Here is a 16,343-nt window from a genome sequence, read left to right as displayed (position 1 = left end):
CCTACAGCCTCAGGTGTCCTGAAATGACACTTCTGAGAATCAGGAGACATCCCACCATGGTTCAGTCTGCCCAAAAAGCGCTTAGATGGTGAGTGATGGCTGCCAGACAGAAAGGCCAGGCTGCTCCTATTTTAGAAAGGAAGAAGAGGAGAATCTGATTTTCAACAGCATCTCAGCACTTCCAAAAGTCTCTCTCCATCCAGAGCTTTTCAGACAAGTTAATCATTGACAACTCCCCACCATCACCCCTGTATCTTTCTTTTATTTGCTTTTAATGTTCCCAGATGTGCTATGTGATTGCCTGTAGAGCAGCGTGGATATCGCCAAAGAGGACATGTCTCATAGAGGCCCCATCTGCGAAGAGTACATGGCCATGTGGAAAAGCTACTGCTGAACAGGAACCTATTGAATGGAGCAGAAAATGTACGTGTTGGGAAGATGGTATTAAGGGATCCAGATGGCATTGAGATGGTGTTAGGAGCAGAGCAGACAGAATTCCAGCAAGTGTGACTAATAGGCATTGGCAAGGACATGAATTTCTTTTGAATTACTGTAACTCTACCCAGTCACTAAATCCACAGAAAACATTTAGGATTTACTGGGGTTGTAGTTTGACAGCAGAAAGAAAAAGTTCAGATTTGTTCCAGCTGAAAAGGTCCTTCAGCTGTTGCCACTTAATTATTTAGTGAAGTTCTTTTAAAATATATTACTTTTATTTATAGGTTCTGAAATACTAGTTTCTGTACAGTTATCACCTTCCCTCTAAAAGGTGCTAACGCCTAAATGCTCTCTGCTCTGCTATACCCCACAGGGCATGAACTCAACAGTTCGACCACTTTTTCTTTTCGTAAGATCTGCAGAATATAAACAAATATGATTTCAGAGGGAGCAGCAAGAAGTGTGAGAAATGGCAGCATTAGCACTGGCTTTTATTGTCTCTCCAGAAACGATGATGCTGGGAGAGAGTTTCACATTTAAAGTTATAAAAGGTCTGACGAAAGAGCACTTTGTTCTCAAGAGAAGGAGGAAAAACTGATAAAGTCTTTCAAGTTTCTGGCTGAAAATTTACTTTCCATACTAAAGAAAAATGAGACAAAAGATATATTTTTTAAAGCTCTCATTCACTCACAGGAGGTGAATACAGATTCAAAGGATTAATATGGATTTTTTTTTTTCCTCCTTTGTGTCTCTCCTGCTTTTGTTTTCAGAAGTCAGCTTCTAACCACGGCGTGGATATGGAAACCCCTGGAGGCTCAGAGCCCATTCCAGCTCTGCACGTTCCCCTTCACTGGCTCCTGCTGCTTTTCCTCCATTTTTCACATTCCTCCACGATGGCAGCGAACTGGAGAGGCTGGGCTCAGCCCAGAAGAGCAGATGCATTGTACTGTGGGTTAATGGAATTTCGAAGACCACAGTAAACTACAGAAATGCAAACAGCTCCTTCATAAGCTACGACGTTTCTTTCCCTGCTCCCCAGTCGGAAAGTTTGCATTCTTCCCCATTTTCTATCACAACTAATTTCTGGCAGTGGTCCGCAGAAGGAAGGGGTAACAGTGGAGCTCATGTTGCTCGCTCCTCCTTAGCAGCTACAGAAAATTAAGGAAACGGGCCCTGTTGAGGCCCATGAGGACACAGGAGAAGCACAGAAGACCTAACCCCTTCCCATACTAATCTCTGTTCTCCTCCTTTCTGTTCTTTAATCACAGCTGAGCCGTGAGGAGTGTTCTGGTATGGACCCCAGCATATTATTCCTGAATCCCAAAAGCCCGGGGGAAGATAGTGATTTATTTTGTACTCCTTTTGAGAAGGAGCCTCTTTGGTGAAGAAAGAACTTGGCCCAGTTTCTTGTCCAATGCACAGAAAATGCCAGAAGATACAAAATAAGGTACAACAATATCCTTTGACTGCTTAAGTCTAGAAAAATAAGAAAAAAATCTTTATGGAGTCAATTCTGCAACACGAAATGGAGTGCCTGAGAGTCTGAGAAGACACCTGAAGCACTGATAGTAGCCAATAGTAAGGAAAAAGGAGCAGGGTCCGGCTTACCAGGTCTCCAGCAAAGAGAGCTCCAGCAGAAAGAGAACACTTTGCACCAAGTCATTTACTTCTAGAGCTGAGCAGTGAAAAGGGTGATTAAAACCAAACAAATCCATGCTTTTTGAAACGGCTTTGTAGCTAAATGGCTAGGATCAGGGCCTGGGACAAGTATTTAAATCAACCGTAACAACAAAGTGGTTCAGTAAAAAGCGACACTAAGACCAGCCTGGAATTATAATAGATCCTGCGCCTGTAGCCTCTGTGCATCCATAGCCCCAGGAGCATGTGGGGCTGAAATGGGAAAGAGAAGAAAAGACAAAAATATCATCAAGAAACAACTGCAGAAGCTTAGCGTGTTTGCTGAAAGAAGCTTTTGGTGTACGGCTCATCACTGGAGAACAGCTCAGCGCCATCAGCAGCTTCACTGGCCATAGGCCTGTGTTTCTGTCATACTTTGTGTTGAGGCTTTGACACAATTTCACGGAAGGAGGAGAGAGATGAGTTTAGTAGCCAAAGAAATTCCTTAAAAGGAAAAAAAAAAAAGAGAGAAAATAAAAACATTCTGTAGAGGGTTTTAGGGCTACCTTTGAGCAAAACTTAACACCACAACCCCGTAACAAGCAGGTACTCATGAGCTCCACTTGTCCCTGCCCAGGAATTAAGTTTTAATTCAGGGCAAAGCCAGACATCTCCATCCCCACTGCCAAGAGCCTTCTGCAATATGAAGAGGCCCTGGACTGTGTGGCAACCCAGCTGTGTTCCCCTACACACGCTGCTCCTGAAGCTGCTCGGTTAATAGATGGCAAATGCTGCTCAGTGAAGATAAACGCAGAATAATGAGTCTTGGAGGTGAAAATAGACTGAGCATCTCCTACATGAAAGGGTGCTGCAGCCTACACCAACCCAGGCAGGGACAGACCGAGGAGGTAGCATAGAAATGCTCTGAAACCCTTCAGCTCCCGGAAGATGGCAAGGAGGATGCTGGGTTTACTGATAGAGAGTCGGAATATTAATCAGGAGCGATGGGTTTAATGTTGCCGAGGAGGTGGTGAGTGCTTCTGCAGCAGTCTAAACGTCAGGTTTCAGAGGGTCTAGTGTGCCTTAGCAAAGGGAAAACCTGAATGAGCTCAGGTCAAACAAACATCCACAATACACGAAAGCAGGGGGAGACAGGTTTATCCCGCTGAAAAAGGGAAGCCATAGCATACTACCCTCTATCAGAACTCAAACATATGATAGGGTGAAAAAAAGGAGATGTATGTCTTGGGTTTTCAGAACTATTACACCACCCTGAGGGAACTACAGTCCAGGAGAAAGTCCCTAAGATTAGGTGTACAGCCCTAAAACGTAACACAGCAGCTCAGCTGAACATGTGTTATTTTCAAACATCTCTCTCTGCTACAGAGCTGGGCTTTCAAAGCTGGAAAACAAGCTCCAGAGGGAAAGCACAAGAGCAAAATCATCATGTACAGGCCAGTCATTTCTGCTTTCTGCGAGATTCTGCTTGCTGCAAAATCTTGCTTTCAGTCATAAGAGGCAGTAACGCTTTATAGTGATGGAGCCGATATAAAAGAATTAAGAAACAAAACCCCAGCCAAAGTCTTACATCAGCTGAGAATAAAAAAAAAAAAACCCTCAGCCTGTCAAGACCTGATTTGCACAGCTTAAATAAAAGGAACTTTATTAAACATTCAGAAACAGACGAACTTTTCTGTGCTTGGTATTTCTCGTGTCACCTGCTTTGGAACGGAAGCTGTAAATGCTTTAATAAATACATGTAAAGGTTGTCTAGCTTCACTGTACCTTTTGTAAATGCTCATGTATCCTCTGCTGAAATGCTGTTTTGTAACTTCCCTTTCACTGGAATCACAACAGGTACCCCTCTGCCACCTGCAGCAATGCACGAGGGGAAACATCCCTCTTTTATCTCCAGCGCTACACCCACATCAGTTTTACAAAAGTTGGATCCTAAACCTCTTTACACACGTGTCAACATCCTGTATTTACAGTCAAGATTTGGTCAAAATAAGAAACAAACAGCAATGCTGTTTCCACAGGAAAGAAATTCAGCAGCAGGAATAGTGACACAGGAGCCCATCTTACAAATTAACTGAGTGCAAGAGACCCCAGACGTTAAAAGAGAAGAGCCTGCAGCCTCCCAAAAGATGGAAGAACTTATAAAGTATCTAAATGCAGGAAAAATCAGGGGCTGAGGCTTTCTGTTAATGCTTCGTGGATTTCTCACATCCATAAAAGCTGGTGGGAAAGTAAAAAGCATGCTCTGAGAACATCCTACTTCAGAAATACAAGGAAAACACGTTCCGATTGATGCTGCCATGCTGCCATGCTGAATAGCAGGCAGCCTATGGACACAGGCAATCTATACACATATACTTTTTCGCGCATTGTAGCACGGTGTGCTCCTGTACCTGGTGCTCTACCACAAGATGGCAATAACCCGAGCAGGCAGCGAAACCACCCTGGGCATTTCCCTTTCCATTAGTTCCACTGAAAATAGTAGAATCTTCTCAGCCTTCAGATTGCTTTGCCTACCTGAGTGTGTCAACCTCCTCCTTGGTGATGACGGTACTTTGCTCAGCTGTGCACTCTTGAGACTTCAGGACCTTCATCTCCACCTCCAGCTGCAGAGGACAAAAGGCATTAGTTCCTTCAGTACTAATAAGGGGGACACATGAACAGCAAAGGGAGGAGAAGGAGATCATGATGTTCTGCACAGTTCAGACCTTTCTCGGGATACAGATGTGAAGCACAACTCCTCATGTGTTGAATGTCAAAACCTCAGTTAAGCCTGGTTCCCTTTGCAATCCCTTTTGCCTTCCCCAACATCTTGTCCAAGGTAAATGTGGCACAGAAAGCTGATTGTTTCTAAGCAAAGCTTCTGCTTCTCTTCTAGATACTTCCTGTCTCCCACAGGTAATGGGATGCAGAGAATCATCCGTGTGGTATTAGGAGCTCGCTGGTACCCGAGGTTCAGTATTGACAGTTCAACTTCATTTAGCTGCAGTTCCTCCCCAGAAGAAATGAACCACAGGATTATGCTGTCTTGTCCAGCACAAATCTGAGACACATACACTGAATCCAAAAGACCGGGGAATATTTCCAGCGCTTTACAACATACACGTCTAGCTCAGGCTGCTCAGGTAGCTCTGGTGGAACAAACAATTAAGAATACTTTCTGCCTCTGGCATTGCTTGGGAAGGAACTCGTAAGAAAGTACCTCAAAACTCCACAGACATGAAAAACTTCTGAAAAACTCCTTACCCAAACTCTAACATTCCCAGGTTCCCTGACTTACAGGAATCTGTATCCTTAATTTAGCTATCAAGACAGTGCACAGATTGACAAACAACATATGTTACTTGTTTCTAAACCTCTCAGAAAACGATTTATTATGAAGTACAAGCAGAGACAAACTACCTGGAGATACTCAAACTTCTGTTCCAGCACCATCTCCCGGCTTAGACCTCTTTCACACTCATCTGCCAGATTTTGGATTTCCTTTTGTCATCTGTCTTTTAGCACCTTGCGACTAATTCCCCTAATAAATCTATTGACAGAAACTACTTTTCACTCAGGAGGAAAACAATAAGCAAACCAGCCCTAATTACACATGCAAAACTTATGACTGCAGAGAGTTGAGTGCTCAGCATCAGGGAAACAACCCATGAACATACCATTCCCTTCAACAGCACCCATTAGACTTGTAGAGCAAAATCCCATTGCAAGGGCAAACTGCCTGCAAAGACAGCGAGCTGGCAGAAACTCCCCAGTTTGACAAGGAAGAGGAGCATATTGACACATGCAGTCATACTGCTCAGCCAGAACTGATATTTTGACATATTGCCTCTCTGTCCTTCCAGGCTCACCAGAAAAGACAGACAGAGCCTGGCAGCATCGTTAGCAGGAACGGACAGGAAAGGATGGTTGGATTATTCTCCCTCCCCCTTCTGATACCATGGGACAGAGCAGAAGAGCAAGGGTCAAAAAAGGTTTTAGCCAAACTTCCCCCAGCACCCCAAAGCCCTGTGTTCCCCTCCTGCCTGCTAAAAGGCACCCAGGAAGAAAAAAATAAGCAAAAGCCCACCTGCATCATCAGGCTGTACAAATGTTAATGTATATTAGCTGCCTGATAAGATTATCACAGCCAGAAATGCTTCCCTCAATTTTCTGATTATTGAGCTTATCTCTCCCAGCTCAGCCCATCACAGATGGCTGGGGATAAAGCAAGCGCACCAGATAATTCCAGGAATGTGAATAAAAGGTACCAGGACGAGGAGCGGGCTTCAATTCCAATCTACTTCTAGGAGGAAAACACTCATTATACCTCGCGTTTCCCGTGCCCGCTGAAGCCTGGATGTATTTGCTGTTCAAGAGTTTTGTGCTGCTTTCTGGACTGCATGTGGACAGCATTTCAAGACGGAATGGCTGGTAAATATGTTATTTATCATCAGCTAAGCGGGCTCAGCCTTGAGTCCAACAGCCACCTGCTCAGTGACACGAGCAGATAAATCATGGTCACCTTCTCGGGGGAGAAGGGAGGACGGAGGGGGTGGGCGAGTAATTTGCTGTTGTGATCTGGGGTCTCTTGTGTTGGCTGCAAAAAAATGGAGCATGGAATGGGAAAAGGAGACGGGCGAGGGGATGCACACACACTCAAGTGAATGCTGCCGTGGAAAGCATCAGCGCGGGTCTCGCCCGATACACGGCAGTGACAAATTAGTGCCGGGGACGCTCAGCAGCGACGTGATGAGATTCTGCTGGGTTTCTAAGAACAAACCATTGAAGGGGAATGAGGAAGGAAGGGCACAGGGACTGTAAGGGCATTTTCATGTCATTTCTGTGTCCTCCCAATTCTCAAGCACCAAAACTGGACTGAAAACTTGATGAGCCTGAGGTGAGAAGGGAGGGGAGGGAATGGGGATTTCTTTAGAGACGAAACTGGCTCGAGCGCTTAAATGTTGACACGGACCAGCTTTCCTTAACTGGGATTAAAACCGCTGGAGGGTTTCAAGTTCAGGCTAAGGCACAACTTTATGCCACAGAATATTATTGCCATTAAAACCTCATTAATCATTTACTTAAAAAAAAAAAGTAAAAGGGTTAAGGTATTAAGTATTTCATTCTAAATATGCAGCTTGTTTCCTTTAATTGTTTGGGTTTCAGTGAGGAAAACATCCCTGCCTGCCAGTCTCACAGAAGATATTAAAAATGTTATTTATGTCTTTTTCAGGGCAAAAAGAAAGTTAGCTAAGACGGAGCGGCTTATTGTTGGGATGCAATTCTGATTTTCCAAAGGCAGCGCAGTCCGGGGAAACAGGTCCTCGTGAAACAAGAATGAAGAAGATAGCAAAAAAAAAAAGCAAAAAATCAGAAATCCACTGATAAAAGCTTCCTCTTACTTGCAAGTTTTGGTCAGCCCTGGCGTAACGCCGGGTTGGCATTGCCACCACCTGCGCTGCAGCTCTGCACATCAGCAGTCACGGCAGAAAGCAGAGAAAAGAGAAAGAAGCAGCAGCACTGAAGGAGGAAAACAAGCAATGGGAAGGCAGTAATAGGAGAAATACAAATCCATATTCTCCGTAGTTCTCAGCATTTGGTGCAAGCCTAAGAGGTGGGGAGGTTACTGAGACCATTCCCTTTGATAGCCCCTCAGGAGAGCTCCGGGGAGCAGGCGTCACACACGAAATGTCTCGCCGTGGTGGCAGTTTGTCCCTTCCTGTCCACTTGTCCTTTACCAGTGGCAGAGAATGGCCTCGAGAAGGGACGAGGAGAGGAAAAGCCAACCTCCTCTTGCTGTTTTCTCTGCCCAAGTCCCATCATATCCCTTCTCCTCAGTTAATTTCCAGTCCTAGTCTCTCCTGCTCACCACACACCACTTTCAGTGGGCATTTTCTGCTTTTTGGACTAACCCAACATTCCTGCCTAAACTCTCCCAATTTATATCAATAATTCTATATAACTAGCTGAGTTAAACTTTTATTACTTTGAATACATTAAACTAGTAGAAGCCATTACCCAGCAGAGAGGGGAAAAGGGCTGCTCAAATTACAGCTCATTGCTGTGTTCCCCCATTCAGCACCGAATGACCCAGGTCAGGCTTGGATCCTTTAGCTCTCTTTTATATTATCTGGCTATTTTAACTGGCACCGAGAGCAGAGAGAGAACATTGTCCTGAAATACAGCATTGCATCTCTTATCCTGAAAACTGCACAAGAGGGACCTAAGTACCTGCAGCTTCCCAGGAGCTTCAGCGTTAATATCACCCAGGATCAGACCCCAGCGATAGCCCCACTGTACAGACACAACTTGCAAAGAAACCAAGCTATTATTTTATTTTTTTTTCAAGTTATCCAAGGTTTTTATGATGCTGGAAAAGGCAGAACAATGAGCAACATCAGAGCCCACTACTTGTGAATAAAACATATCAACAGGTACTTAACATTTTGACTATGTGATGTTCTTTTCTCAGAATATACTGAAGCCTCTTGCTCTCAACCTAAAATGATCCTGTTTATCCCAAAACCTTTTCTGCTCTCACTTCATAAGCATGAATTTCCATCCAGCTTTATTGCTCTCAATAGAAAGTGATTACGACGCATCCAGCACATAGAATAAGTTTAGAATGTCCACTTCCACAAATATGCAAGTACCCCAAAATATGAAATGCAAATACTTTTTCCAACATAGGTACTGTCAACATTACTTCCAAACTGAGAAAGAGAGGAAGGAAGAACGTGGAGAGATTTTCACTAGTGTTTCATTAAATGAAACATCGTTCTCCATTCAGCCTTACTTTTAAACCTGTCTGGACAGGATTTCAGGATGGTCGTTCTCCTCCGAGCGTTAATGACATGGCAAACACCCACAGCGGCCTCAGGAACATGTTCCTTGCTGCTTCTCTCTTCTGTAGGAATTACTTAAAGATATATGAGGTGACAGGAGAAACATAAAATTATAAATTCATCTCCCGACAGCTAGAAGAAACAAAACTTTAGAGAGCTCCTTTTTTTCACTATATTTCTGGCATTTGTCATTTCTGACCCATTTTTGTCCCCTCCAAAACAAGCGCTCTGAGGCTCCGCAATGCCACGGACCTGCTGTTCCTCCCACTCGATTCCAGTGGGCTCCGGCGTTCATGAAGACAAACCTTCCCAAAGCACCTACTGACCTTCTGCCCATCCCCATCTTCAAAATGAGATGGGACTTAAACCAGTCACCCTTGAAAACCACACGTATGAACTTCTGAAAATTTTAACACACTGCTTAAAGTAACAACCAAACCTCTGTTCAGGTGCCTCATTTGGGGTAGTAAAGGACTCAACTATAAAGTATTTCAACTCACTGCTAATGTTAGGATTTGCATGTTGGAAAAAAGGAGGCGGTTTATTCGCCCACATCATGTACACGTATTTCAGAGAACACATGCTGGAGACATACAGCTATTATTTGAATAACGAGTGCATTTTAGTGAGGGGCTGATACAGCAATCTTACCCTGATGAAGTGTGTCTGTACGTCATTCAGCATTCTTGGAACTGTAAAACGCAGGAAATGCTGAATCCATTATAAATGTCTAAAGGTTTATTTAACAATGGGCTGATGCAACATCCTTTGAAAGGCCTTCCTCAGCAAAAGAGCCGATTTTAAAAGGCAGAGATAAATAGGAACCGAACTGCATGGGGCCAGCACGGAAAGGTGAATTGAGAGGTAGTGTTTGACTACAAGTCTCAACACAATTCAAGAAGCAATTTAAATACATAAATATTTAAATGTACGAAAACCAAGCAGACTTGTAAAGGAAGAGTGTACACTAAAACAGACAAGAACAGAGAAACGGGACCCTGAGTACGACCCATACGCTGAGGTTTGAAAACAGCCAAACTACTGTTCCCCAGGAGCTCGATACGCCAGTTATTCCAGTGTTGCTGTTTGTGCTTCTCACCAAAGGATGTCGCAGCGACGAAGGATCGGATTTGCCTCTCTTCCCACTGAGCATGGCAAGCTCGGTGACCTCCTGTTGTCTACAAGCTTATAAATCTGGTGTCGGGACAGAAATCAAACATACACAAACACCAGTGAGCTTAATTTGGGTGTCCGGCAATACCACAAGGTAGTAAGACACCGTGCTGAGCACTTCCATCGATCATTCTGCTCAGCAAAAGCAGGATCGCCTCTTCCATGTGCTCAACACGTTGACGGGCTGTTCCCCGAAAACATGTGCAGAGAAGCACACACGGGAAGAACGAAGCCTGTTTCTCAGCAAACTTCATTATTCTTCAAAGAAACGGGAAAATACTTGCAAACCAAAATATGACCTGTCATTTAGAAACAGGCTAAGCAGTCCAGGATTAGTTGGCACATTTTCTTGGGGAAATTAATCCGTGATGCTATTGCAAAATAAAAGCAATAAAGCCAAAGGAAATCAGATATTCAATAAAAAGTGGTTTAGAACTAACTATTTCCCACTTGGTTGAATTAAAAAAAAAAAAAAAAAGACTTTTTTTTCCCTTTGAAGATAAAGCCTAGATGGATCAGAGTTGCCAGTCTCTACAGGTTACCCAATGTGTAACTTGGTGTGCTTTTATCACTGAGAAGACAGGGCTAAAAGCAACCTTTGACCAAACAGTTTCCTAAAAATGTACTCATGCATATATATTATTGAGGATACACACAAACTGGGAAATGGACATATGCTGACTTCTGCTTCTCTCCAGTACCGTCTGGATTGCAGCTTTTCTCCTCCTGTTGCAGTAAAAAGAGAGCAATTTTTCAAGTTTATACCGAATGTCATTCCATTTCATTTCCAAATATAATCTCCCAGAGAGAAGGTTTGCTTGCCCTATTTCCAATCTCTGAAGTTAATACACAAATTTATATTCCTTTCTCCCACTCGCTCTCCTAAATTAAGAGGCGTAATTACTAGGAACGCTTGCTACAAACGAATAGAGTGCCAAGGGAGAAGGAGCTGTCACTGCTGGACGCTGCAGCAGCCGCGCTCCTCTCTCTCCCATCCCCGGAGGATCCTGCTTAGGAGGCAGTTTCTGTCTTTCCTATTAGCAAGGGCAGCTCACAAGCAGGAGCAGCCGCCGATCACTTCCCAGGCAGGACAATCATAGGGAACAAAATTACAAAATTTACTTCAGCCTGCCAATGAGCCGCTGGCGCTCGCAAGGATCATTCCGAATTCACCTTTTGCCTCTCCCCGGTTCTGCCGACCCTACGGGTGGCGTCGGGTTTCCCTAATGACAGCGGAGAAACTCAGATCTGCCATCTCAAAATTCAGCCCCAGTCTCATCCCTCTCTCCACCCCCCATCTCCAGCACCCTCTCAAAAGGAAGATTGATTATTATAATCAGACTTAGCTCTGACACAGTATTTGCATTTTCAAAGCACAGCACAGTCATTAACTAATTCATCTACCCCAAGGGAGCCATAGCGAGCTTTCACCTCTCTCCCCTCTGGTTCCCAATCTGCAGGCAGCCACAGCTTTTCTTCAAACAGCCCCTCTATATGCTGCGCTGCACAAGCGCAACTTGGTGAAACTCTAGACGAGCTCAGGGAGCCAAATTCAGCCCTGCCGCAAAGGAACAGCTCTGCTGCTCGCAGGGGAAGGGGACGAATGCACAGACATCCTGTTTTAACCAGTTTTCCTAAGGTTTCCATATGCAATCACAACGGTATCGGGTATTACAGAAAACAGTTTCCGATCCACAAAATAAGACCAGTGCCACAGGGGTCCCAAAATTACCATGCTCCCATATGAGCAGCATCGACCACGAGCCTCGGCTGCATCCCCAGCTGCGAGCACGTGAAGGAGGAAGCATCATCCCATCACACCCTCCAAACCCCCCAGCCCATCCAACCAGCTCTTCCCCAAACACCTACAACACACCTTCACCCCAGGACTCAGCCCCCGGGCCCCGCTTAAAGCTCTTGTCAAAGCCCAGCGCCGCCAGCCGCAGCTCCCCGCTCACACACCTCCCTTTGCTCATCTCCGCATCCCGCCCCGCAGAACCACAGAGCCCGCGGGTGCTCCGCACAACTGCAGATTGTTGCTGGTGAGCGGTAACGTCTAATTGGAAGTGCTTAACCTGTACTCAGACAACCCATTTTAAATACTCCTGTCTGGAATACTTAAGAGAGAAAAAAAAAAAAAAAAAAAAAATCAGGGAAATATTTTATTTTCTCTCTTGCTTTTTACTGTTGATCGCACAGGGGATAAAGGTGACAGCATTGACATTGCTACCCTGCAGCAACGCACTAAGGACCAAGACTTGGTATCTCAGTTGAGGGTGCAAAAGTGTGTGCAAAACCCAGCAGCTTTCAACAGCCTGAATGTCCCACCTGCCCCATTCAGTGTGATATTCGGGGCCCTTTTTACCCACACATGGTATATACAAAACCACACACAGGCTCCGGAAGGAGCTTGTCCTTCTGTTTGAAGAGCGCGTGCTCTGCTGATGTCTGAAGGCAACTGCCCTGGTCACCAGCACAGACTCCACGCCAACTGCAAGCAATGTGCAACACCAGTCACCGTGCAGGTACGGACTTAGGATGGTTTCAACAGATTCGTCTTCTTGTGCTTTGCTCCCCACATTATGCTGTATTTACTTCTTTCTGGTACTCTGAGATGGGTGCAAGATGTGACAGTTTGGGAAGAAGCACCACTGGGCATTTCAGCAGCATGGAAGCTGGCTCAGAGCTTAAGATGACAACACTGGAAAATTCGAGGGGAAAGGGGAGCAAATAGCCTGTGCAAGAGACCCACTGAGCAAGAGAACTGGAGATGTTAATTTAAACCCATGGGTTTATTCGAGTATAATTATGTATTTCAACTCTCGCTTCCAGAGGAAGGAGCAGACGAGGAATCTCCTCCCCTCCATCTTGTGCAGCCCTGTCCTGTCCAGGCACCGCTATGAGACATCACCACGGCAGGACAGCAGAAATCCCTGACAGCTCCACATCCAAAACACCCCTCTTTGCTCTAACAGCTCATTCTGAAGAAGGATCACCTAATTTCCGTGTTCATTCAGCTCAGAGCCTCTCTGCTGTTATCAGCCTCGCTCCACCACTTTCACCAGCACGTAGATGACTGTTTCCTTTAATTACTACTGAAAGCTCCTCCCACCAGAGAGAGCAAAACAGCTGGTGTCCACCGAGAGAAGGGAACTCCAGAGTAATTAGCCTTAAACGGCTGACACCTCCTACCCGTTACTCCTGGTTAGAGCAGAAAACACTGAATAACCGTCTCTTTAGAGAGCCTGTCAAGGTGTCGGACTGAATGTGCCGCAACCACGTCCAGCGCAGCCGCGGCGCTGGCGCGATGGAGTTGTCTGCTCTCGAGAAGAACATCTCACAGGTCACTTCTTTCATGCAGGAGTTGGCACTTTTGCTAGGAGCAAGTCTTCTGGCAGCTGTAATTCACAGGCGAAGCAACAAATAAATCTGCAAAGATGTCACACCTCCTCTGTACAAAGTTTGAATACAGTTAGTTTCCTGAAAATATGCCCTCGAGGAGTTTCTGGAGCTTTCAGTCAACAGTTCTTATTAAATGGTGGTTTGTCATCCCACCTCTCATCCCCACTATCAGTCTTCTTGTCGAAAACTCATCGCATAATAAACAGTCAGAGATGAACCTATTCATTTTACTGACCACCTAGGAAAATCAAAGGGAAAAAAGGAATCTAACACCCATTTCTGTTCCTTCATCTCCAAACATAAATACAGTGGAATCGATCTCTGCTTAATGCTGTAAGACAGCAAAGGAGCCTTCACTGAGCGCTAGACTTGAAAACTGAACTTAATCCTCTTGCTCCGACTCACACGGAACAACCCACGGCCTGTACTTCAGCACGCTTTTAAAAACCGCGCTCTCCCTCCCGCTGCATCTCCAGCCCAGTTTTGCAGTTCACCGCAGCCGGGAGCCCCATCTTCTGGCACGTCGCGGCAGAGAGAGGGATGGTGAGGGGGACGAGCAGCATTTCACGCTCAAGGTGCTCTCTGAACTCCCAGAGATGGGAAACGTGAGGATGGGGCAGGGGATCCAGCTGGAGGAAAGCAGCAGCTCTCTCGGCAGAACCTCCCAGCCACCTTCAAGAAAACGGCAGATGCTTGGAGTCGTCTTGTTGCCCAAACCCGTCCCCAAAGAACAGGCTAAGAAGAGCAGATTTAAGGTTTTCTAGCTAAATGGCCCATCCTCAGGCCCTCATATTGCAACAAGCAGTGGGCTTTTAATGCGTAGGAAGTAGGAAATCTCTCTCCTGGTGCCAAAAAGCAAAGGTTACGGGGCCCTGCCAAGACTGCTCTGCCTGCTTCAGCCTCTCGGGGTTATGCCTGTGGTCCCCTTCAGTTGCCAGTTGCAATCACAGAATGAAAAGCAAAAAGCAATTCCCTCTCAAATACCATGTGTCCAGTTCTGGTGCCAAAACAGGAACCTGGCATTTTAACCTTTGGTGAACATGTTCCTGCTGCCACTAATGACAAGCTCTGAGGTGCAGCTTGGAGGGCAGGGAAGGTGTAAGGGATGTGTGGTGGGTGACATGAGCACTGAATACAGCATCGACAGGACAGGGCCTGGCAGGAGCTCCATTTTATACAGCCAGTCTTTAACCGTTAATGAAATATTCATAAATAAGTTAAAATTCTCCTGACAAGCTAGATCCTGTAATACAACAAAGAGTTGTCAGCCTCAATTAAGCGATTCCAAAGAGGCAGGGCACTACCATTCATTATTCACCAAGAGGTCATTGGAAAAATTCTGCTCTATGATCTCCTTGTCTCTGTGGATAAATTAGGTTTCACAGGTCCTGCTGGAGGACTCTGCTGTCCCGACAGAGCGGCGCAGAGACCCCTGCCTGCCACCACAGCCACCCACCCCAGCATCCAACAGCCAAAGGCAAAAACCACTGGGAACAAGCTCTGCTAAGGACACACACACAAAAAGATCGAAAGCAAAACAAATAACGTAGCAAGCTGATCAGGCTGTAAGTGCAAGGACTAAGGCAATCTTGAAACGTCACGTGTTTTTAAGCTTTTATCTCCCTTTTTGTACACACAAAGCCAGCCCTGGGCAAGAAGAAAAGTATCCAGCAACCTTTGATCTGCAGGCATGACCGCTGCACATGCCTTCAATGCTCCCTTAGATCCCATTGCTAGAGACCTTCTTGTCCTCCCTCTTGCTCAGGATAAACTCTGCCTGCAGAACTGCATTTCTTCTGATGCAGGCACAACTTCCCAGAACTGTGAAAGCAGGACCAAACTGGTCTCCATCCTTGTCACGAGCAAGTTGGAGATTAAAGATGACTTTGTGCCATCCTAACATGCCTGTTCAGCAGAACAAGTCTTCCTCGCCCTCACTGGACACGCATGTTCTTTCTACAGCTTCTCCAAGCCACCTTTTAGGCAAGGCAGACAAAAGGAGCAGAAATTACTGAACCTAGAGGTATGCAGGACCTCTTACTCTATTTTCCCCTGCCTCTCAAAGTGCTGAACATTCAGAGAGCCCCTGCACCCTCCAGGAAATTTTAGTTCAACTAAATCAAACCACGTGAGTCTGAGGTAGCCTAAAAACTTCTTACAGACTCTGAGGGTGGATGTAGCCTGGAAAAGCACAAGACTTGCATGCATATTATTTGTGCCTTTTGTACCTCAAGGCTGTGGCTACTATAATAAGGCCTCTCATAATATCCCTGTCCTACTCATTCTATTTTACCAAGTAACTCAGTATAACTCAGATTTTACATTAACAACAGCGACACTGACAACAGGACTGCTCTCATCACAGCATCGCAATGTCCTCTGCACAGAAAACCGATTCATCTTTGTCCTCTGCTCCATAACTGAAGGGAAAAAGCCCTACCTCTTTCTTTCCCCTAGTTATAATCCTGCAACGCAAAGGTGAAAACACATTATCAACTCTCAGCCTATTTCTGAGTTACAAAGTGGAGCCTTCACTGTCATCCTTTTTACCAGAAAGCAAGCCATGGCACTTGTCAGGTTTTCCCCGTACACCTGTAGCGTGGAGGCTTTTCCAAATGATGGGCTGAGAATTAGACCATTGTCCATACATCCCATGTGAGCTGGACTCGCTGCTCGGTTTTGGGTGAATACCTGTCCCCGGGGAGCCCCAGGGGAGCAGCAGTAGGGGGGCAGCTCCGGTTCCTCCTTGTCGAAGTCCCAACCCCGTGTCCACTGTTATTGCCTTTGATGAGAAAATGGAAACAGCCCTGTCGAAACCAAACGGTGCTGCCGAGTTCCATAAAGCTTTCACGTTAATGGATCCAACAG

General features: G+C 45.5%; 1 protein-coding gene across 3 annotated transcripts in view; it reads right to left on the bottom strand.

The window, feature by feature from the left end:
- MAD1L1 (mitotic arrest deficient 1 like 1) overlaps positions 1-16,343 on the bottom strand; it is a 370,492-nt gene that overhangs the window by 167,012 nt on the left and 187,137 nt on the right. For all 3 annotated transcript variants that reach the window (XM_065644520.1, XM_065644519.1, XM_065644521.1), the window contains one exon: positions 4,591-4,679. In XM_065644520.1, coding sequence (XP_065500592.1) covers positions 4,591-4,679 — 89 coding nt within the window. The remainder of the gene's footprint in view (positions 1-4,590; positions 4,680-16,343) is intronic.

The sequence above is a fragment of the Caloenas nicobarica genome, chromosome 14 (genome assembly GCF_036013445.1).
Source record: "Caloenas nicobarica isolate bCalNic1 chromosome 14, bCalNic1.hap1, whole genome shotgun sequence".
NCBI classification, from domain to species: Eukaryota; Metazoa; Chordata; class Aves; order Columbiformes; family Columbidae; genus Caloenas; species Caloenas nicobarica.
Note: the sequence above shows the minus strand (reverse complement) of the source record. Positions and strands in the feature narration are given on the sequence as shown.